Source organism: Abramis brama (assembly GCF_963993115.1).
Source record: "Abramis brama genome assembly, chromosome: 3".
Lineage (NCBI taxonomy): Eukaryota > Metazoa > Chordata > Actinopteri > Cypriniformes > Leuciscidae > Abramis > Abramis brama.
Genome location: NC_139965.1, coordinates 57,670,797 through 57,691,704, shown reverse-complemented (window position 1 = coordinate 57,691,704; position 20,908 = coordinate 57,670,797). Strand labels below are relative to the sequence as shown.

At 36.7% G+C, this 20,908-nt stretch overlaps 2 protein-coding genes across 3 annotated transcripts in view; both read left to right on the top strand.

Moving 5' to 3' along the window:
• The first annotated feature begins 558 nt into the window (after window positions 1-558).
• Window positions 559-10,173, top strand: bco1l (beta-carotene oxygenase 1, like). 2 transcript variants are annotated; one of them, XM_084107793.1, is made up of 11 exons: window positions 559-716; window positions 3,429-3,557; window positions 3,712-3,841; window positions 3,930-4,077; window positions 4,185-4,332; window positions 6,408-6,628; window positions 6,764-7,030; window positions 8,055-8,160; window positions 8,251-8,345; window positions 8,474-8,585; window positions 9,335-10,173. In XM_084107793.1, exons 1-11 carry the CDS (start codon window positions 578-580, stop codon window positions 9,490-9,492), a joined length of 1,653 nt encoding a protein of 550 aa, XP_083963919.1. In that variant the 5' UTR covers window positions 559-577; the 3' UTR covers window positions 9,493-10,173. The 2 variants fall into 2 exon arrangements, with proteins under 2 accessions (XP_083963919.1, XP_083963918.1); XM_084107792.1 differs by having other exon boundaries at window positions 572-716; window positions 6,764-7,039.
• Window positions 10,174-14,522: 4,349 nt separating this feature from the next.
• bco1 (beta-carotene oxygenase 1) overlaps window positions 14,523-20,908 on the top strand; it is a 12,118-nt gene continuing 5,732 nt past the window's right edge. Inside the window, exons 1-5 of the mRNA XM_084107794.1 lie at window positions 14,523-14,672; window positions 17,282-17,410; window positions 17,573-17,702; window positions 18,140-18,287; window positions 19,073-19,214. Coding sequence (XP_083963920.1) covers window positions 14,609-14,672; window positions 17,282-17,410; window positions 17,573-17,702; window positions 18,140-18,287; window positions 19,073-19,214 — 613 coding nt within the window. The 5' untranslated portion in view covers window positions 14,523-14,608. The remainder of the gene's footprint in view (window positions 14,673-17,281; window positions 17,411-17,572; window positions 17,703-18,139; window positions 18,288-19,072; window positions 19,215-20,908) is intronic.

The window sequence follows — 20,908 nt, the reverse complement described above, 5'->3', positions numbered from 1 at the left end:
TAACAAATGACAAATACAATTGCTGGCACACGACTAAACCCTTATCAAAACAGTTTTTCTTTTAGAATGTGGTAAAAGTGCATTGACATTTGCGCTACTGGCAAGCTCTGTTTATTTGTTTATCATGCAGGTTCATTGATAAAACAATGTACCTTCATTCATTTTCCATGGTGTTTATGCTTTACTATTTGTGCTATACACGCAACAGCCATCTGTAGTGCTACACATTGAATTCTTCCTAAATAGGCTAGGCTACTTTTGAATTAATCTGTTTATTGTCAGATCTGTGAATGTCTATGCATTAGCTTTATGATTCAATATTTGAAATGAAAACAGACAAACTTGTTACATTAGTGAGTTATGTCAACTGTGTTCAATGTAATTTGTTAAATCTGTTGCTTACAGTAACACGAATATCTGAAGCATAAACAGTGGTATAAGGCTCCACTAAGACCATGAAATGTTCAGGAGAGTACAAACTTCGGTGTACTTGTCCTAGTTTACACTGCCGTGTTTCCTAAGAGGAACTCTGTTACATAATGATTCAGAAACGCAACTATGGTGACGGAGTGTATGTATGAGATACCGTTTGTTATCAGCCTGTGGCAGCACAGTAATGTCATTGACATTGAGCGCTCAGCTTCTGCTCAGCATGTTGTCTTTTTTCTGGAGAAACGGAGTGGAGACACCGGAACCGCTTAAAGCAGACGTGTCAGGTAAAGTTTCTACAGTGGACATTTTCATGTAAAGCCCGGGACACACCAAGCCGTCGGTCGATTGGTCCTCGTCTGCTTTTTTTCGACCGATTCGACATGTTGAATCGGCGCCGGGGCGTCGGTGAGAAAGAGAGAACTCTGATTGGCTGTTCAGCTTAGTGAACGAGTCAGTGCACGAGAATAATAGCAAAACAGAGAGATCAAAGAAGTCAAAACGGACCCAGATAGCACCGACTATTTGATGTGCATTTTACATCTGGAAGACGTATTTTTAAGAGTGTTTGCTCATCTGCAATACGTCTATAGGACTGGACATTTCCTGTCAGATGTCAAATAGACGTTTAGAAGATGTCAGTTTAACATGCATTCTAAATCATTCTAAATCATTACATCTTAAAGACATCTTCTAAACGTCTATTTGACATCTGACAGGAAACGTCCTATAGACGTATTGCAGATGAGCAAACACTCTTAAAAATACGTCTTCCAGATGTAAAATGCACATCAAATAGTCGGTGCTATCTGGGTACAGATAGAAGGCTGTTCTAGTGTTACGTCATCTTACATGAGTGTTCCTTGGCGAATATTTCAATATTAACATGAGCGCTGTGGAATAAAGAAAGTGTTTAGAAGAATTGATATTAATGGTAAGCACGCACTGCTTTGTTTAAGGTTTGTGTATCTGCAGCGTCGGTTTCCCTTTTTGAATGACGAATATAGATGACTATATCTTCAGAAATAGACAGTTGTCTCTCATTTACACGCAGGCGCAGAACGCGCATTCTAGCTGACAGTCGGCTGTAGTTCTCTCGGTGTGTTCAAGTGCAGCTTTTCTATGGAGGCAGAATAGTCTCAATTATAATTCTTGATCAACTGCAGTGCACATACCTCTGCTCATCCACGAACCGGTTCTTGGTCGAAAGCTGATGACGTAACATGCCGGTAGGCCCGCCCTCACGTGATACCGATTGGTCGATTAATAAGCTTAAATCTGATTGGCTAAAGAGTACGACTGCTCTGTGTAGGAGGAGTGCGCTGCCAGGAAAGTCTCAAAAACACACACACACAAATCCAAGGCGATTCACACGTGAATGACGATTTGTACATTCGCATTCAAGGATAAACTCATACATTTCAAACATTCAAACGTTTTTGTGCACAGTTGTATTTCTACGAATTGTGTTTTGCATTTGTGAAATCTTTTTTATGAATATATACTTTTATTTTGCGCATGTGAAATGCTTTTTGTGAATATATATTTTTTCTCACGCACGTGAATTTTTTTTGTGTGTACGTGAATTAGGTTTCATGCATGTGAAATTGTCTACGCATGTGTGAATCATGTTTTTTGCGTGAATTATAATTGAGACTATTCTGCTTCCATACTTTTCCCCCGACGAGGGCGACGCGAGGCGACTACACAGTCTGCTTTCATCAGCGCTAGCTCTTTGGCGTCGGTTTGGTGTGTCCCGGGCTTAAGGAACACTGTTGTGACGAGCTATATCCTCAAGACCAGATGTTAAAGGAATAGTTCACTTCAAAATGAAAATTCTGTCATCATTTACTCACCCTTAAGTTGTTTTAAACCTGTGTGAATTTCTTTCTTCTGCTGAACACAAAGGATTTTGAAGAATGTCGGTAAGACAGTTGATGGACCCCATTGACTTCCATAGTAGGAAAAAGAAAATACTATGGAAGTCAATGGGGTACATCAACTGTCTGGTTACCAACATTCTCCAAAATATCTTCTTTTGTGTTCAGCAGAAGAAAGAAATTCACACAGGTTTGAAACAACTTGAGGGTGAGTAAATGATGACAGAATTTTAATTTTGAAGTGAATTAATCCTTTAACTTTGCAGCAAGAGCAATGGAAAACTATGCAAAGATACTATAAGTAGGCCTAACTTTGCAACTACATGTCAACTTATTCTAACCCTAACCTTACCAGTGTATTTATACTCTACTTGCACTCTAATGAGAGATAGTAGACATGTAGGTGCGACGTTACTTATAGTCAACAGAATGTGTAAAAGGGACCATCAAAATAAAGTGAAACCAATTTTGATGATATCAAGCTGCACTTCAGCTTCTCATCTGATTTTCTGTCCAATCAAATGCTCTCTAGAATCTTTAATAGCTGTTTGATATGTCCCACCCTGTCTTCCTGTTTCAGTGGAAATTACGTCAACATATTGAATGATGCTGCTCGTTTCAAGGCACTTCAGTGAGACATTAAATTCGGAATATCTTATACTTTCTGCTGAAGCCATTGCTACACATTATTTCATCTTAAATAAAATGTAAAAAATAAATAATAATAATAATAAAAATAAAATAAAACTTTTAAAATTGCAATTCCTGGTGAAGAACTATACACTACCTATGATCCTGCAGAAAAATATCAACCAATCATAGAGTGCAACAGTCCGGTTCCAGAAGTAAATATGAAAATCCCATTCATGTTTGAGATACTAATCCCAAAATTATTGCCGGCACATTGAGACTCGTAATCAGCATGCCAAATTTCACAACTTGGACAAACAACCATATTACTTTGGACTATTAGTTAACACTCATCCACCCAAATATTGTAATTTTGCACCTTTTTGCTCCCTGAATTGACATACTTCTCATAGATTTGCTGAAAGCCACATTACACTACAACCTCAATGACCTGTTCAGTTCACACACTGAATTGTCTGCTTTATTTAGGCTCCATCCCACCATGGCTTCAGGGGACACTTTTGCGCAATGGTCCTGGTCTGTTCTCAGTTGGTAACACTTCATACAAGCACTGGTTTGATGGAATGGCACTCATTCACAGTTTCACCTTTAAAGATGGTATGTCGGGTGCATGGGCAAGAACCTTTTAAATGACATTTATGGAAAGTACTACAATGAACATTGTTGCAAAAATCGTGTCATTTTACTATATCTAGGAAAGTGTTAACAGAGTATTGGATGAGCCATAAACAATTAAATTGTCATTTTTCAGGGGATGTGTTTTACAGGAGTAAATTCTTGAAGAGTGAAACATTCAAAAAGAACACTGCAGCCAATAGGATCGTTGTGTCTGAATTCGGGACCATGGTGTACCCAGATCCCTGCAAGAATATATTCTCTAAGTAAAAAGATCATTCTTTCTGATCTTTTTTAATTTTGTAATAAATCCAATCAAAATGACCTGGATAATTGCTTTGTGTTGCTTTGTAGAGCCTTCAGTTACCTGGTGAACGCCATTCCGGATTTCACAGATAATAATCTCATTAACATCATAAGATATGGTGAAGATTATTACGCATCATCAGAAGTGAACTACATTAACAAAATTGACCCACTGACACTCGAGACATTAGGAAGAGTGAGTCCAAATGTGTTCATTATTTCAATTGTTTGTTCTACCAACTGCATCTCAAGATATTTTTTTTCAATTTGCTGCTGATAAATTGTCCTTTATTATCTTTTCAGACGAACTACAGAAACCATATCGCCATCAACTTGGCAACCGCACACCCTCACTATGATGATGAAGGGAACACGTACAACATGGGCACTGCCATTATGAACTTTGGCAGACCGAAATATGTTATTTTCAAGGTGCCCGCCAATGCCTCAGGTAACCAGAGAAGTAGCATTCCTTAGACCATGTTAATCTCTTAAGACCCATTCACACCAAGAACGGTAACTATAAAGACAACTATAACGATAAATATATTAGCGTCCCCACCGACGCTCAACATTGTTTCGTTTATTCTAAGCACGTTCTGCAGTTTTGTCGTCTGCCGCTTTAAATGCTCGAGTTCTTCAAAACAGGGTGGATTCTGATTGGCTGTTAATCATTCATCAGCTGGAAAATAACTATCTGAAAGTAATTCCAATGATATTGTTTATCTGTGCTGTTATCGTTATAATTGTGGTGTGGACTCTGCTATTCTTTTACATTTAGAAAGATTTTTAAAACTATATCGGTATCATTATAGTTATCATCCTGGGTGTGGACGGGTCTTTAAACTTGGTTTGAACCATTTGATGGGACTCAAAATTTACGTTTGGAATTTTTTAAATGGTACCAAACTTAATGACTTTTGTCATACTTGCTAAATGAACACACAAAAAATTGTAGACATGATTAGAAAAGACTAAATGGGCATAAAAATTGTCAGCTGGCAAAAAATATGAAACTTGGGTTTGTAGATTCAGTTCATAAATAAAAAGAGGAATCAGCACACGAAACAAACTCAAAGTTCAAGGTCCATTGAAAAAGTGCTGAAGATAGTCCAAGATGGACTGAAACGTTTGCTCTTTGTTTTCTTTTTCTTTTTTGTGCACAGTCACATATTTGTTAGGTATTTTGTTGTCGCTTTATATGAGAATCTTCAGTACAATATTTTTCAGTGGACCTTGAACTTTGAGTTTTTTACGGTCACGGTCAAAGATGACCAGCATAGGAAATACAAAAAACACACAGCAATTTTTTGGGGTACAACATACAAATCAGCCACGATAAAGCAGTCTTCGATAATCTCTAAATATATATCCAAATGCATAACCTAATAAAAGTAATTATGTCTGAATATACTCTTATAAGCAACAAGTGAATTCAGCCTTATAAATTGTGTATATATTTATATATATGTCACAATATGTGGCTGTAGTAATGAGCGCACAACAAATGGGGTACAAACAAATACTCTTTAATCCAGAGACCACTAGGAGAATGCAGGAGAACAGAATAACTCAACCACATGAAACACAAAGGATACAGGACAATGGACTGAGGAAACTGAGGGCTTAAATACATACTGTATAGAGTAATCAGCGGAAAACAGAACAGATGTGTGGAACTAATTAACAACCAAGGAAACTAGCTAAGCAACACAGGAAACTCCAGTAGATGGGAACAGGGAAAACAGAACCTGTATTAATTGAAAATAATATGAAATAGTTTTTTTTAATATGTGACCCTGGACCACAAAACCAGTCACATGGGTCAATTTTTTTAAATTGAGATTTATACATCATCTGAAATCTGAATAAATACACTTTCCATTGATGTATGGTTTGTTAGGATAGAACAATATTTGGTCGAGATACGACTATTTGAAAATCGAAAATGAAATTGAAAGTCTGAGGATGCAAAAAAATCGAAACATTGAGAAAATCGCCTTTAAAGTTGTCCATTTATATTCGCGATTGTGCTGCATTCACTCACAAAAATAAATGTTTTACATATTTATGGTAGGAAATTTACAAAATATCTTCATGGAACATGATCTTTACTTAATATCCTAATGATTTTTAGCATAAAGGAAAATCGATAATTGTGAGCCATACAATGTATTGTTGGCTATTGCCACAAATATACCCATGCGACATGTGACTGGTTTTGTGATCCAGGGTCACATATTTGTATTATATATTAAAAAGAAAAACATTTAGAGGTAAATATTGTCTAGTACCATGAAATCCACACAAAATACGAAATATTAAAGACTAATTATTATAGAAACAAAATGAAGTACATTCATTTAATTAACACAAACAAACAAAAAATGTTACGCTTACGCTTATTATCTTTAGTCTGTTTCAACAGCCAAAAATCACAAGTGTGACCCCTAAAAGCGAAGAATACTATAGATGGGCCATATTTCAGAAAGAACACCTACACAATGTATGCAATCCTTATTGCAGATAAAGGGAAGGATCAGCCAGCCCTCAGGAAGGTGGAACAAATTTGCTCCATTCCTTTCCGCTCCTCGTTGTACCCAAGTTACTTCCACAGCTTTGGCATGACGGAGAACTACATTATCTTTGTGGAGCAGGCCTTCAAGCTGGATATCCTCAAACTGGCCACAGCTTACTTCAGAGATGTCAACTGGGGCAGTTGCCTGAAATTCGACAAAGATGACATTGTGAGCAAAACTTCTGTTTTTTTTTTTTTTGTTTAAAATAGTAAAATCATCTAAAATAGTACTTTATCCATTTTTTAAATGCTTCAGTAACTGTCCAAAATAATCTAACAACTGTTGGTTTTGATCACCACATAGACACTGATCCATCTGATCAATAGGAAGACTGGGAAAACTGTGAGCACAAAGTACCACGCAGACCCATTTGTGGTCTTCCATCACATCAATGCTTATGAGGAAGATGGCCATGTCGTCTTTGACTTGATTACATACCAGGACAGCAATCTGTACAATATGTTCTATCTACACAACATGAAGCAAGATGTTGCAGAGTTTATAGAGACCAACAAGGACTTCTCTCGACCAACATGCCAGCGGTTTGTCCTTCCTCTCAACATAGACAAGGTAAAACAGGTAATATACAGTAAAAAGGATTGAATTGCATAAGGCATCATTCCTTAGTCTTTATGGACAAGTTGGAGCAAGAAAACTCTTCAGCATTTTTCTGTAAATGATTATGAATTTTATCAAATGGAATCCAACTAAATTATGACCAAATTTCAGATTCCATATGCACTTAGATTTGATCAAAGTCCCTTTAAGGCAAGTCATTTCACTCGGCGGCCATCTTTGAAACAGCTATTTCAGTCATGCCAGTACAGCCCCTATCTCTTTGAATGGGGAAACATCAAATTCTCCAAAGCTGTTCACCAAGATTACGATTAAATTTCATGTTTGAAATCACCAATGAAATCTGACGACAACTGTCTCATAAATTTTGTTTCTAAATGCTCAAATCATGACGAAAAACTGCATTTTTCAGGCTGGACCAGCCACTGCGCACGTGCAGTCATAAGCGCTCGTCTCAGAACACTGATTGTTTTTAAAGGCATACTATGCAGTTTCCGTTTTTGTCAAACAGCGACTCTAGGGGTACTTGTATTTAACGTTACTGTCGTAAATACCACTCACGCAGAGCCGTCTCTGCACTCACGGCCTGATCCCCTCCCCGCTTTCTTTGTTTTCTTTCGTGCTGTAAAGCAAGTCGTGATTGTCGCGAGATTTGGCGGGGCGCCACCTCTCAAACTTGCATTGCAGATTTTGCCAGCGGCGTCCCCCCCCGCTTTGCTATCGGGATGATTCGCCCTACAACGAGTTTGTTTACCATGGAAATGACTTCAAAGCTGTTATATTAACCTACAAATCTTGCATAGTGTGCCTTTAAATCAGCCGGCAGCTGCAGTGATGCGATGTTTTTACCAATTGGTGATTGTCTCTTTTATTTAGAAGACGGGACTTATTCTGCCATATTGCGCGTTGCACTTTCTCCCATTCATAGTGATATGAGTGCACCATCTTTGCATACCTAAAGTCTTTGATTTGATTAGATTTATCTTAATACAACAAACTTTTTTTCTTATGATATCAGGAAACTCCACCGGGCACCAACCTGGTTGTGCTGCCCGACACAACGGCCACAGCAGTGCTGCAGGAGGACGGCTCACTCTACTGCACCCCTGACACTGTTTTTGAGGGTGATTCCTAAATTTAGAACTTGATCATTCTTTGATCATTTGTTTTTTTCTCTCAGGTTGATTTACTGTGTGTTGCTTGTATGATCACAGGTCTAGAATTACCAGGTATCAACTACAAATTCAACAGTAAGAAGTACAGATACTTCTATGGCACCAGGGTGGATTGGTCACCCTATCCAAGCAAGGTATATATTTCTAGCATTCTGGACATTTGCATTTACTTGAACCTTGTTTGCCAGTTGAGCTTTAAGACCACATTAACGTTTTCTGCCAAAAATGCAATGATTTATCAATAGTTTCTCTTGTTGTATAGATAGCAAAAATTGACATAGTTACCAGGACACATAAAGTGTGGACAGAGGAGGAATGTTACCCATCTGAGCCAGTGTTTGTGGCATCTCCAGATGCTGTTGAAGAAGATGATGGTGAGTATTTAATGGAAATATTGGACATTTTTGCAAAATATGAAGAATGTTTCTGCGTAATGCAGGCTGACAGAATAAAAGATTTGAAAACAGTTAACTAGTTCAGTCATGAAACTCTAGATGGCTCAAATCCTTCACATGCAATCTGCTAGCAATCACATCATTAGCACATGGCAAAAGCTGATTCTGCAGCCAATTATATTTCTTGCTCAGCATTTTAATATTCTGGTTCCATGTTTGCTGTAGGGTAGGGTAGTTCCTCTAAACGATAAAGCAAACAATCCAAACTTACGATAGAGTCCAGGCAAACAATGATATCCAGGACAATGACAGAAGAACAAGAACAAGCGAAGGGAAAGGAAAGGAAAGGAAAGGAAAGGAAAGGAAAGGAAAGGAAAGGAAAGGAAAGGAAAGGAAAGGAAAGGGGCACTCAGAATAGCAGTGTTACACAAAACAAGACTAAGCAACGTGAGAATGAAAACACAGGGCTTAAATAGGCAGATTTTAACAAGGGTAATCACACTCGGATACTGGGAAATGAGGTCCACAATGGGAAGGCCCAGGAGTTGGGAGGAGTGCCCTCTGGTGGAGATGAAGGGCACTCCAGCTGACGGATGTCACTATGAGGCTTCCAAATTGGTCAGTTATGAGGTTCCATGATGATTAGGCAACTCTCACTATAGAAGAAAGATTTTGTAATTATGCTGTTTTGACAAAACATACAGTAAGTGATTTTTCCTAATTTTCAGGTATTATCCTGTCTTCTGTGGTTTCATTCAATCCCCAAAAGCCACCTTTCCTAGTGGTCCTGGACGCTAAGTCCTTTGAAGAGATCGCTCGCGCTACCATTGATGCTACTATTCATATGGACCTGCATGGGCTTTTCATCCATGAGAAGTCTACCTAAAATGGACTTCAAAATGATGCACCAACCCATTGTGCAGGGTTTAAAGAACAATTCTTATTTGTTTATATTTGTAAATTTATATATACGAAATATAAGAAGAGAAACAAGATCTAAAAAGAGAAATGAGTATATTAATTTTTTTTCATTATTGTAAATTGTATTATATTTTTACAGACATTCTGTAAAAAAGACTATTGTTACATTGTAACATGATTATATAAAATTATCTCTCCTTAATTGTTTGTGACAATTGAGTGGATTTTAAATTGTAAATCCTGTAATTTATTATTCCTAATCTAGCCCTTTAATAAACCTGGCCATAAATGTATTATTACAGCGGTGCTAATATGTTTCTCATTTGTAAGTCGCTTTGGATAAAAGCATCGGCTAAATGAATGATCATTTTTTTAGACATTCTGTCTATAAAACAGGCTATTGTGATGCATGCAATTTAAGATTACCTGTTCATTGAGTTTAAAGCTGTAAAACATTATTTTACTGTAATTATTTGTATTGTGGTACCATTAAAAATGTTTTGACATCTTATCCAGAGAATAAAGAGCAGCCAATTACTTCTGATGCTGATTATGCAATGACTTTGGACTAATATTGAGAGTAAAGTTCAGAAAGAGCAATGTACAGTTTGGATAACTATGAATAAATTAGTTTATTTTTAATCACAAATCTGATAGGACTCAGCCAATGGCGTGTTTCAATCTCATATGTGTGGGTTTAATTGCCAGGGGCGTCACTATGTGGTGCCTAATGTTTCTTCAAGTCTCCCTACATGCAGGATCTTCCTTGAATGTGAGGCTATAGGATTTTTTCATGCTTAGTATAACTGACTGGGTAAAAGTATAAGCACATCTTTCCTCAGCAAGCCACGTGATCTGAGTCATTATTCATATCACAAGTTATTCATGTCACCAAACTTTAACAGGCCTACTTTAAATGGGTCCATGGAGGTTGTTCAAGTACACTTAGGTTTATTAGTTTGTCAGTTGAAACATCAACATATGGTGTGAGATCTTTTCATACAAATAAATGGATAGATTTATAGGTATTACAAAAGATGAGGTCATACAGTGCATACTCTGTTCCAGTTTTCTTATCTTTTTACAAGATGTTTCCTAAGACTACAATTATGATAAAGTAAGGCAGTAAATATTTTACATGTGCTCATAACAAAAGACAGCTTGCATGCATTAGTTTTTACCACAATTACTAATTCATAAACACAGTCCTCAATCAGATTGCATGGAAGGATGTTTTTCATAACAAATCATTGTTCAAAACTGCGAACAAGTTTTTAGTTCTACAACAGTTTTGCTAATGTTCCCTTTAAGTTATGAAAAAGTAATTGTTTTGTTTTTGCATCCAGTTTTTACATGTTTTAAATAAGGGTTTTCTTGGCTTTGCGAACGTTAAGGAAACATTTAATTTGATAATTTTTTTAACATTATGGGAATGTTACTTTTAAATGTTCTCTGAATGTTTTTAGAATTGCATTTAGAAAATGTTTAACGAATATCCAACTACTGTAAAAAAAAGTTGCTGCCTTAAATTGTTATTAAGATCATAACTTTGAATGGACATTCTATTAATGTTACTTAATAACTTTGTCAGAAGGTTAGCCAAAGAGAACATTCACTGTTAGCTGGGAAGTTCCTTCTGAAATGTTGTTCCCATTCCAGTAATGAAACAAAGGGAGCTTACAGAGAAATGAGCAGCATCATTGCATGCATTCTATGAAATTATTTTTGAAACAGCAAACTCTGTTGAAGCTTAAAGGTTAGTGTAGTGGCTCTTATGCGGTGCAAATTGATTCAGATTCTTCCTTCTCCTCTGTCTGCATATGGCCACGGCTCTTGAAAAGGCCAATTTTTATGATCTTTCAGTGCAGTGATCATGTGGCCTTATTTCAATATCTGTATTATCATGGTGGTTATCAGTAAATTTTGATCAAGGTCAAGAAGGCGGCTGGTATATTAACATATCAGTGAATGATATACTGCATGGCTATGTGAATTGTACAATTGCAACAAAATACCATTCTGTAATGTTGTGAAAAGCATTTTATATAAGTACACTCTTATGTGTTCAGTCAAGCGCTTAGCTTATACATTTTACATGTTATGGATATCAATGTAGCGTTTGTTCTTAGTCATGCTTGCAACGGCTGACTCTTAACTGATCCATGTCTACCTATAGGAAATTGCCTATATCCCTATATAATGTCCATTCAGCATTATCAGCAGCTTTATTGCGTTGCTCAGGAGCTAATTTCCCTCCTCCATCCCCAGCTCCTCCTTGTCAGGACTTGGCCTTCTGATTTTCCTCTTCAAATCAGATCATTTATCTTGATTTATGTTGTTATGTTAAAGGACAAATCCAGTGAAAAATGAACCTGGGGTTAATTAACACATGGTTACCGAGTCGATCGTTCCCTGCGATGCGTTTTCATGAAAATCGAATGTAAAGATAAAATCTGTTTTTAAAGATAAAACTCTTTACATTCGATTTTCATGAAAACGCATCGCAGGGAACGATCGACTCTGTAACCATGTGTTAATTACCCCTAGGTTCATTTTTCACTGGATTTGTCCTTTAAGAACCCAATTCGGTACTCTAGTAAAGTCACTTTTATTTATATAGCTTTTTACACAATAGATTGCATTAAAAAACAGGTTTGCCGTATTAAACATGAAAAACAGTGTCCATGTCTCGTTTTATCAGAATTACAACTTCATTTTCTACTATAAAGCAGCTCATCCACCTCCAGTGTGTTCATGTTTTCACTCGCGAATGTCTGACCTCGACCGACTGAACAGGAGAAATGAAGCGGAAAAGATTTCCAAGTGGAAGAAGGCGGAGCCTCAGCACACCTACCTGTTATGTAATCGCCACGGACCAATGGTAGTACAAAGAGTTTAACCAGCCGTAGCGAACTTTTCCGGAAAGTTCGCTTTGGCAAGCTGTTTCGAACTTCCAAAACGGACTCCAAATAAAGTTTGTTTTGGCCTGATTTTGTTCGAAATGACGTCACATCAGTTCGTTCTTTGATTTCGCTTGAAGTATGTTGAAGTAATGCTCTTTAGGAGAAACCCCAACCTTTCCTGTCTTAGTTTCAGCACATACATTGCAAGGCAAAATTATTTGTAGCACCCTTTAATAAGCACTTGCTCTTTGTGATTAGAGTTTCAATATGTGATCATCAGACCTCAATGAATGAATGATTAAATGAATGAATGAATATTTAGTTCAGTCATGAAAATTTAGAGGGTGCAGTCTGATAGGTCCTTTACATGCAATCTGCAAGCAATCACATGATTACCGCATGGCACAAGCTGATTGGCCTCTGCTGCAGCCAATGAGATTTCTTGCTCAACATTTAAATAGTCTGGTTCAGTGTTTGCAGTAGGGCAGTCAGCTGTATGCTATCAGAGTTGTTCTGAAACCCTCCACCTCCACCAACTCCACCTGCCTAGATCTGCTAAAAGTTTTATGTATATCTATTCATGCAGCAGCAGCATATCTTACATGCTCACAGCAGTGTGTCTGTGTATCTATTGGCAGTAGCAAGTCCATACTTGCTCCGTAGCAGCAGAAGTGAAGCAGTTTTTAGTTCGCCAAGACCAAATACATTAACATTGCCATATTCTAAAACTATTCAGAGTTGTCACGATTTAAACATTTGAATAAATAGTTGTTGATAATAAGGTGTGCTTTCTTTCTAAAAGAGACCAAAATCTATACTTCATTTTTTTTTATCCAAAGAAATAAATGTGGAAATTGAGATTTGTTTCTCTCATGCTAGACACATTGCTGACCTCATGACTATCATTTGTGATGCATTACTGGATGAAGGCATCTCAGCCTCAGGAACTAACATCTAACATTGCATTCGGACATGCCTTGATGCCTTTCGACCTTGTAATGCGTCCTCCGAAGGCAGCTTTCATCTTTTTGTTTTTGCAATCGCGAATTTATATCTCGCAATTGTAAACTCGAAATTGTGAGGGAAAAAATCTGAATTGTAAGATAAAAAGTCGCAATTGCCCTTTCATTTAGTTTTATTCTGTGGCAGAAACAAGCTTCCATATACTGTACATCGTGCAGTGATGCAATGACTTCTCGAACAAGAAAAACAAGAAAAAACGTAGGGCAGGGCTTGATTTTGTCCATAGGGAATTGATTGGATGGTTGTGGTTTTCTATTGGTCAATCCCATGTGAGTGACAGGTTGCCCCGCCCTTATGCCTATAAACACGTCACCAGAAAAGAGATTTTACTACAAGAGAGATGGGAAGTTATTTTGATTCAAGATTATGAGGAAGGCTACATGAATAATAATAAAAAAGACATTTATAGTAAATGCTGCAATATTCTATTAAAAACTAGGAAATGTCCGTTTTGATTTCATGGTGACTTTAAAAGTCGATGTTTTCAGTTTACCAATTTAATTGTAGAAGTATGTTATTCACCGCAATTAATTTTTTTCAGCAGCAAAAATTTCTGATTATAGGATGTTACTGAGATCAAGTCAGTATAATAAAGCACTGTAGGCCTAAGTCAAATGATCTATGCATTCCCTGAGGCAACCCACTCAATATGACTGGATTCTTTTGTCTTCATCACCCTGTTAATAAAATGCTTCGATAACAGCACAATACATGCATAAAAAGAACTACAAAAAAATGATATAGCCTGACTGACCTTACTTTTTCATATTTAACTCAGTCATCTTTTTTTTTTTTTTTTGCAATTAAATGAACAAGACAATCCAAAAATCCAAACAGGACAATATCCCCTTTAATTTGGCTTTCTTCCATTAACAATTCTGCAGTTCTCATGCTTTCCTAGGTCAGATTGACCTGCTTATCTGTGATCTCTGTAATTGGATAAATACAGTTTGTAGCCTACTACTTGTTTACATTTTAAGAACAATCCCGAAGCCACGGGAGTAATGAGGAGATAAGAATAAGAGAAGTTTGCACAGTGTATAAGTCCTGTAACGAGAGGCGGAGCTTTCATCTTCCTGAAGCTTTATAGAGAGTTTGTGTTCGAAAACTGAATGCCACTCTTCTAGGGAGAAACTTTGGACAACGCGGGGTAAAATGCAGTACGACTATGGTAAAAACAAGGAAGAGCATCCGGAGCCCATCAAAGCTGAAGTAAAAGGTAGGTGGAGGGAAAGTCGGTGCCAAATGTCACGCGCCTGTAGTGAATCGCTGCCGTTTGTTTATTGATAAACCAAGTAAGTAGGCTACTAAAAAACTTCTGCGCGAAACACCAAACATTCATGCATTTTGACTGTAGAGTTTTATTGCAGACCTATTTTTCATGAGGCAGCAGCACGTCTGAGGTAAAGCTCTGTGATATTGTAAACATTAGGCTGCACCTTTCACGATAGGCTGTGCTTTTTCTTATATTTATATCTACCTCTGTCCATATATAATGTCAGAGAAATAACTACTAAACAAGAAATTAACAGAACGGATCCAAATGCACAATTTTGTATGTTATATTTTAGAGCCAGTTAAATTATTTTGCTACCAAATGCCTTGCAGTATCTAGGCTACTTCGTGTCGTAAATTAAATGATAACTTTTGTTAACGTTCTTTGTAACAAATGTATTTGTAACTTGTAACTTGGTATACCAAGGAACTGTTACCCCCCCCCCCCCCCCCCCAGTGTTGTTTGTGTTAAAATTCACTGCATATGAAATAATTTGGTCATTTAAATTATATAGTTTTCTCATGGTCTTTCCATTAAACAGAATTACACAGTCTCTTGATTTTGTGTGAACAAAATTCAAATCTACTAAAAAGTCATTTTAATATACAGTGTAGGCTATATATATTTTTTCATTCTAACAGTATACCGTCTGGCCTAGACTTGCCCAATGTGTTGTTTTACATGCAATAATTATGTGACCTAGCAAATTTCATCAATTTATTTTTCTGTCGAGGAATTATAGCAATTTATCTTTGTGCTTGGACTCCTAAATTTATTGTAAAATTTCCACCTGCAGGTTTGAGCAAAGAATAGTCTTATCAGTTAAGAATGCATGATAACACTGAATAATGAGTCATTTTGACTACTTTTGAATATTGAACATCTTCATTGAAAATGCTTGATATTTTTTCATTAGAACGTCCAGTAAGTTTTGTTTTTATAACAACGTTTATTTAAGATCGAGTCGTGGATCGTGAGTCTCATTGTGTTGAGGCAGTGCAAGCACAAACAAAACTACATGTGAATGATCAGCTCTCCTCAGCCACCTTTAAAGCAACCTGAAACATGCTTTTTATTAACCTGAAACACAAGCGTGTGGAATACTCTCTTTGAGGCAATGCATTTTAGGTATCTAGTGCTGGACATGGCGTCATCTTCCGTAGTAACTCATTTACTTCAAATATTTGCATTGTGAAATAGGTTGCTGTGTATACGTTAAAATCCACACTTGAACATACATCATTGTACTGTCTTGTCATTCACATGGTGACCAAATCACCTAAGGCACATCTTTTTCATTCACTTCATATCTTTGTATTAAATTACTTTACCAGCCAAAAGATTAAAATAGTAGCGCTAACATTTTTTACTCATTAACAAATACAGTTCATTATAGTGTAAAGATAGAGCTGCACGATTCTTAATAAATTAAAAATCACATTTTGTTTTTGTTTGAAATCGAATATTCTCCCACGATTCTGAATAGACAACTAAACAATTAAAATAATAATAATAATAATAATAATAATAAAAAGTTTAATAATTAAAAAATTCAGTTTGAATGAATGATCCAATGACTCAATCGCAAAGACTTCATTACAGACTGAACAGAAATACAAACAAACTGCAACTAAAAACTGACTATATGTAAAATAATGCAAACACACTTTATGGATATAATCTCACATTTCTTTTTAATTTTATTGCTAAAATTGGAGTGTTGCTTTTCTTGAATTCTGTATTTTTGAGCGCAAGTTTGACGTCTTTCTGTCTACTGACTGTCACAATCCATCTCTCTCCATTTTTCCTCCCTCTTTTAGAAAGCAATGCAATAGTGGATTTATTTCTTTTTGCTGGAGCAAATGTTTTATTTGCTATGGTCTATCATTCATATAAAAGTTTACTGTGCTGTTTTTGCATGTAATCTACATCTGATTATTCATTGAACTTTTATTCTGTCATGACTGGATTATTTATTTGATGATTGAATGAGCTCTTAAACAGTCCAGATTTTGCAATTATGAATATGGATTTTTATTATTGTAAACCGCTACCCCACCCTTGAAAAACACCAGCTGCACTGATTAAAAGTGCTAGAAAAGTGCTTGAATTCCACTCCTAAAAATCTTCATGAATATTTTCACTTGGATTTATTTTTTATTCATTTAGCAGATGCTTTTATTCACTTAAAAATGAGTGAGAAATAGAATCAATTTATCATAAAGAGACAGACAATTTTAGTATAATCATAATACTGAATTAATTTCAGTAGTAAACCAGAATGGTGCACAACTTGAGCAGAAGTGTACATTACAGAAAAGGCCAGAAAACGGAGAAAAGATGAATTTGTTTTAGGTGCCTTAAGGAGTGTCTATTTATGGTTCTGGTTAAGCTAAGTGCTTGTGGAGGACGTCTTTAGCAATTTTCTCTTTGTGAATGGTTCTATTAGCTTAATAGCAGATGGTTTGGACAGAGAAGTGGATATAATCAGCGAATTGGACCGAACTGCTCCACTTTAACTCCAGTTTAAACATGTTTCATCATCTCTGCAGGCTTGGTTCCTGAATGGCTGCAGGGCACGCTTATACGCAATGGACCCGGCCTTTTCTCAGTGGGAGAGACCTCATACAACCATTGGTTTGATGGAATGGCGCTTTTGCACAATTTCACAATTAATAAAGGTATTTACTGTATTGCTTACTAGTTAAAACCTAAGATATGATATCAACATTTGATCTGAAAACAGGATGCACAGGTGGTCTTTTTTTTATTTATTTTTATCAGTTCTTGTTTCATAGCCTTCTGTTTGAGTTTGAGTTTATTATTTATTGATTCATTTTCAGGAGAGGTAACATACAGGAGCAAATATCTTCAAGGCGACACCTACAAATCCAACATGCAGGCCAACAGAATAGTGGTGTCAGAGATGGGGACCATGGCGTACCCAGACCCATGCAAAAATATATTCTCCAAGTAAGTAACGTTACTGCAACTGATTCAGAAAGAATCATGTATTTATAAAAACTTGATTCTTCAATGGAAAGTTACAATGCATTAAACCTAAATGGAAAGAAATCTCTCCTTAATTATTGTCTTGTGGGATATTTTATCATTAATTTAATTATAGGGAGGAATACTATTATATCTCAAGATTTTAAAGATTTTTAGGATGAATTTTAGGCATTTTTATGGATCACACTCAAATTAGCCAATGCGACTGAGAATTGAAAATCTTATAAAACCTATTAACACAATCAGCTAAAATTCAACTAGTGACTATAAGAATAGTTTGATTTTAATGTTCTTTTCACCTAAAACGGCTCATCAAATGTTAAATAATATAATATAATAATATAATGTATAAGCACTGTGTTATTTGTGAACTAATTGTTCTTTTTAACTCTTTTCAGAGTGATCACCTTCCTCAGCCACACCATCCCGGACTTCACTGACAACTGTGCCAATAACATAATCAAATATGGAAATGACTACCATGCTACATCTGAAACCAATTATATTCGTAAAATTGACCCCATCACTTTAGAGACTCAAGAAAAGGTAAAATACTGCTTGTAAATATATCTAGTTTAGTCTTGAAACTTGGCACAGGCTGATCACACTACAGTACATCACACAACCTGATTGGCCTCTGCTGAATCTGCAGCCAATGAGATTTCTTGCTCAGCATTTAAAGTGAAAATCCAGCTTTTAATGTTGTTTATATGTCTATGTGGTGTTTTTAATATGTTTTAAGACAAACCATGCGCAAATTCATAAGTCAACACCATTGCTGAGTATTTTCTCTTTAAAACTACATTGTATACAGAACCGAGTATACTAAATGAGGCAAGGGTGTAGAGTAAAATTCAAGCTATTTTAAGGCATCAATAATTTTTTTCAAGGAAAAAACTTTTAAATATGTCATTTCGGTGATCAAAGATGAGTTTTAAGGGATAAAATGATTAACTACAGGGGGACTTTATATAGTCTGGTTCAGTGTTTGCTGTATGGAAGTCAGAGCTCCTCTGAAACCCTCCACCTCCCCCAGCTCCACCTGCCTAGATCTGCTATAGGGTTTATGTATGTCTATTCATTCATGCAGCAGCAGCAGCAGCATATCTTACATGTTCACAGCAGTGTGTCTGTGTATCTATTGGCAGTAGCAAGTCCATTCTTGCTCTGTAGCAGCAGAAGTGAAGCAGATCTAGTTCGCCAAGACCAAATACATTAACAGCGTCATTTATATGCTAAACCTATTCTGAGAGTTGTCATGATTGTAATGCTGTTCTTCATTTCTGTTTACATGTTCTCAGAGAATATTGTTGTTGCTTTATCCCCTGTAGGTGGACTACCTGAAACACCTTCCTGTCAATATTGTGGCATCACACACGCATTATGATAAAGAGGGAAATAGCTACAGCATGGGAACATGCATTGCAGAGAAGGGCAAAACCAAATACACTTTGTTCAAGGTTGCAGGAGGAAGTAAGTATGCTGCCATTATTCCTGTTTCACGATGCACATTATGACTATTACTCATCTTAGGGGTTTGTTCCAATCCATAACCCCAAGTATTAAACTTAACTTAGCTTGCATGTTTCCTAGAGATTTGGGAGTAGCTAATTTTTGAGTTTTGCAGAGGCAAGAATCGCTTGCATGTAAAAATGGTTGTTTTTGCAATATCGTTTAATGCTACATGACATGCCTCATCTTTAAGCATTACAGTGATGGGAGCTTTCAAAACACTGCTTTGAACCAATAGTACAGAGCGTGTATCAAACTGGTAAAGTCACATGATTTCAGTAAACGATGCATGGCTTTGTCATAAATGTGTCAATTTAAATGGTTTGCCACTAGGGGTGATTTCAGAACCTGTGTCTTTATGTTTTTACCTGATCTTGGATAGTGTAGATCTTTTTTAATATTACATTTGTAGAATAATAAAAGGTAGTAGTAGTATATTGTCTCTTATTGATCTGATTAGACAAGCCCTCCATAAAGACTAAATCAATTCATTTTTGGTTCTTCACATAGGGGTAAAAAGAAGTTTGAAATACCTTTTCAGCGGTTTGCTGTTAGCGAACATCATGACGCCACTCACACTTCTGCGAGCGACGTTTACATGAATATGTAAATACGTGCTGTGCACTTCTCTCTCAATAACAAAATAAACACAACAAAAATGACAGCGGTGAGAAAACAGCTGTTAAGAAAGCATCTGATCGTAGCGATGTGCATGTGTTTGTTCATGTTTTTATTTGTGTCTGACCTCGATGAAATAAACCAAGATTTCCACGTCAGAGAAGGCGGATCCTCAGAGCCACACCCACCTATTACATAATCACCACGGACCAATGGTAGTTCGAAGATGTTTCGAGATGATTTTACCAGCCGGGTTTTACCAGATGTTTACCAGCCGGAGCAAACTTTTGCAGAAAGTTTGCCTGAAACAAACTCAAAGTGAATTTTGAATGAAATTCACATCGCACCTGTTTGTTCTTCGATTTTGCTTGAAGGGCCTTAAAACGCTCAAACGAAGCCCTACAAATTAAAATTCAATTTGTAGATAAAAAAATACATTGCGGAGCAGAGAGGACACGGCCAACGCGCTGACAGACAGGACAGACCAGGCTTCGTTTGATATGAAACAAAGTCTCATCTTTCAAATTTGGTCATTTTTCTTTAAGAAATTTAAACAATAAATACCATTTTGTGGCTCTTTAATGTGTGCCAGATCGCTGTGTCGCCTCAGTTAAAGCTGCTCGTGAACCGATCATCTCTTCCTTCTAGTTAATTTATAGCATCAAATAAACATGAATGAACATCAGAAGGAATGTTGTTTTAACCATGGAAAGACATCAGTACACACCGTTTTTCAAGTTCAAATCCTCCAACGTTAATCTACTAACTCTCCTCACTGCTTTGTCGGACAAAAATGGCGGATTCGGCGGATGGCGGATTATGATTCGTCAGATCGCCTGTCAATCAAACTCCCTGCAAAGGGTCAATTGGTTTGTAAAAGGTGTTTTTGTTGCTTTTATGTTTTGACCAGCACGTGTTGCCAGTGTGTGGTGTTTCGAGCACTTCGAAAACTTTGAGCAAACCGAATCAATTGCTTCGCAAAAAAGCTCAGTTTCTCCTATGCTAAGAACTACCAACCCTCAACAATTGTTTCTCAG

What these genes read in the sequence shown, in the direction of transcription:
- bco1l (XM_084107792.1), top strand. Translation starts at nt 578, where the DNA reads ATGAGATACCGTTTGTTATCAGCCTGTGGCAGCACAGTAATGTCATTG. An exon ending in ACATAGACAAGGTAAAACAG is followed by an intron (nt 7,040 to 8,054) that starts GTAATATACAGT and finishes TTATGATATCAG; the next exon opens with GAAACTCCACCGGGCACCAA. An exon ending in GGTCACCCTATCCAAGCAAG is followed by an intron (nt 8,346 to 8,473) that starts GTATATATTTCT and finishes CTTGTTGTATAG; the next exon opens with ATAGCAAAAATTGACATAGT.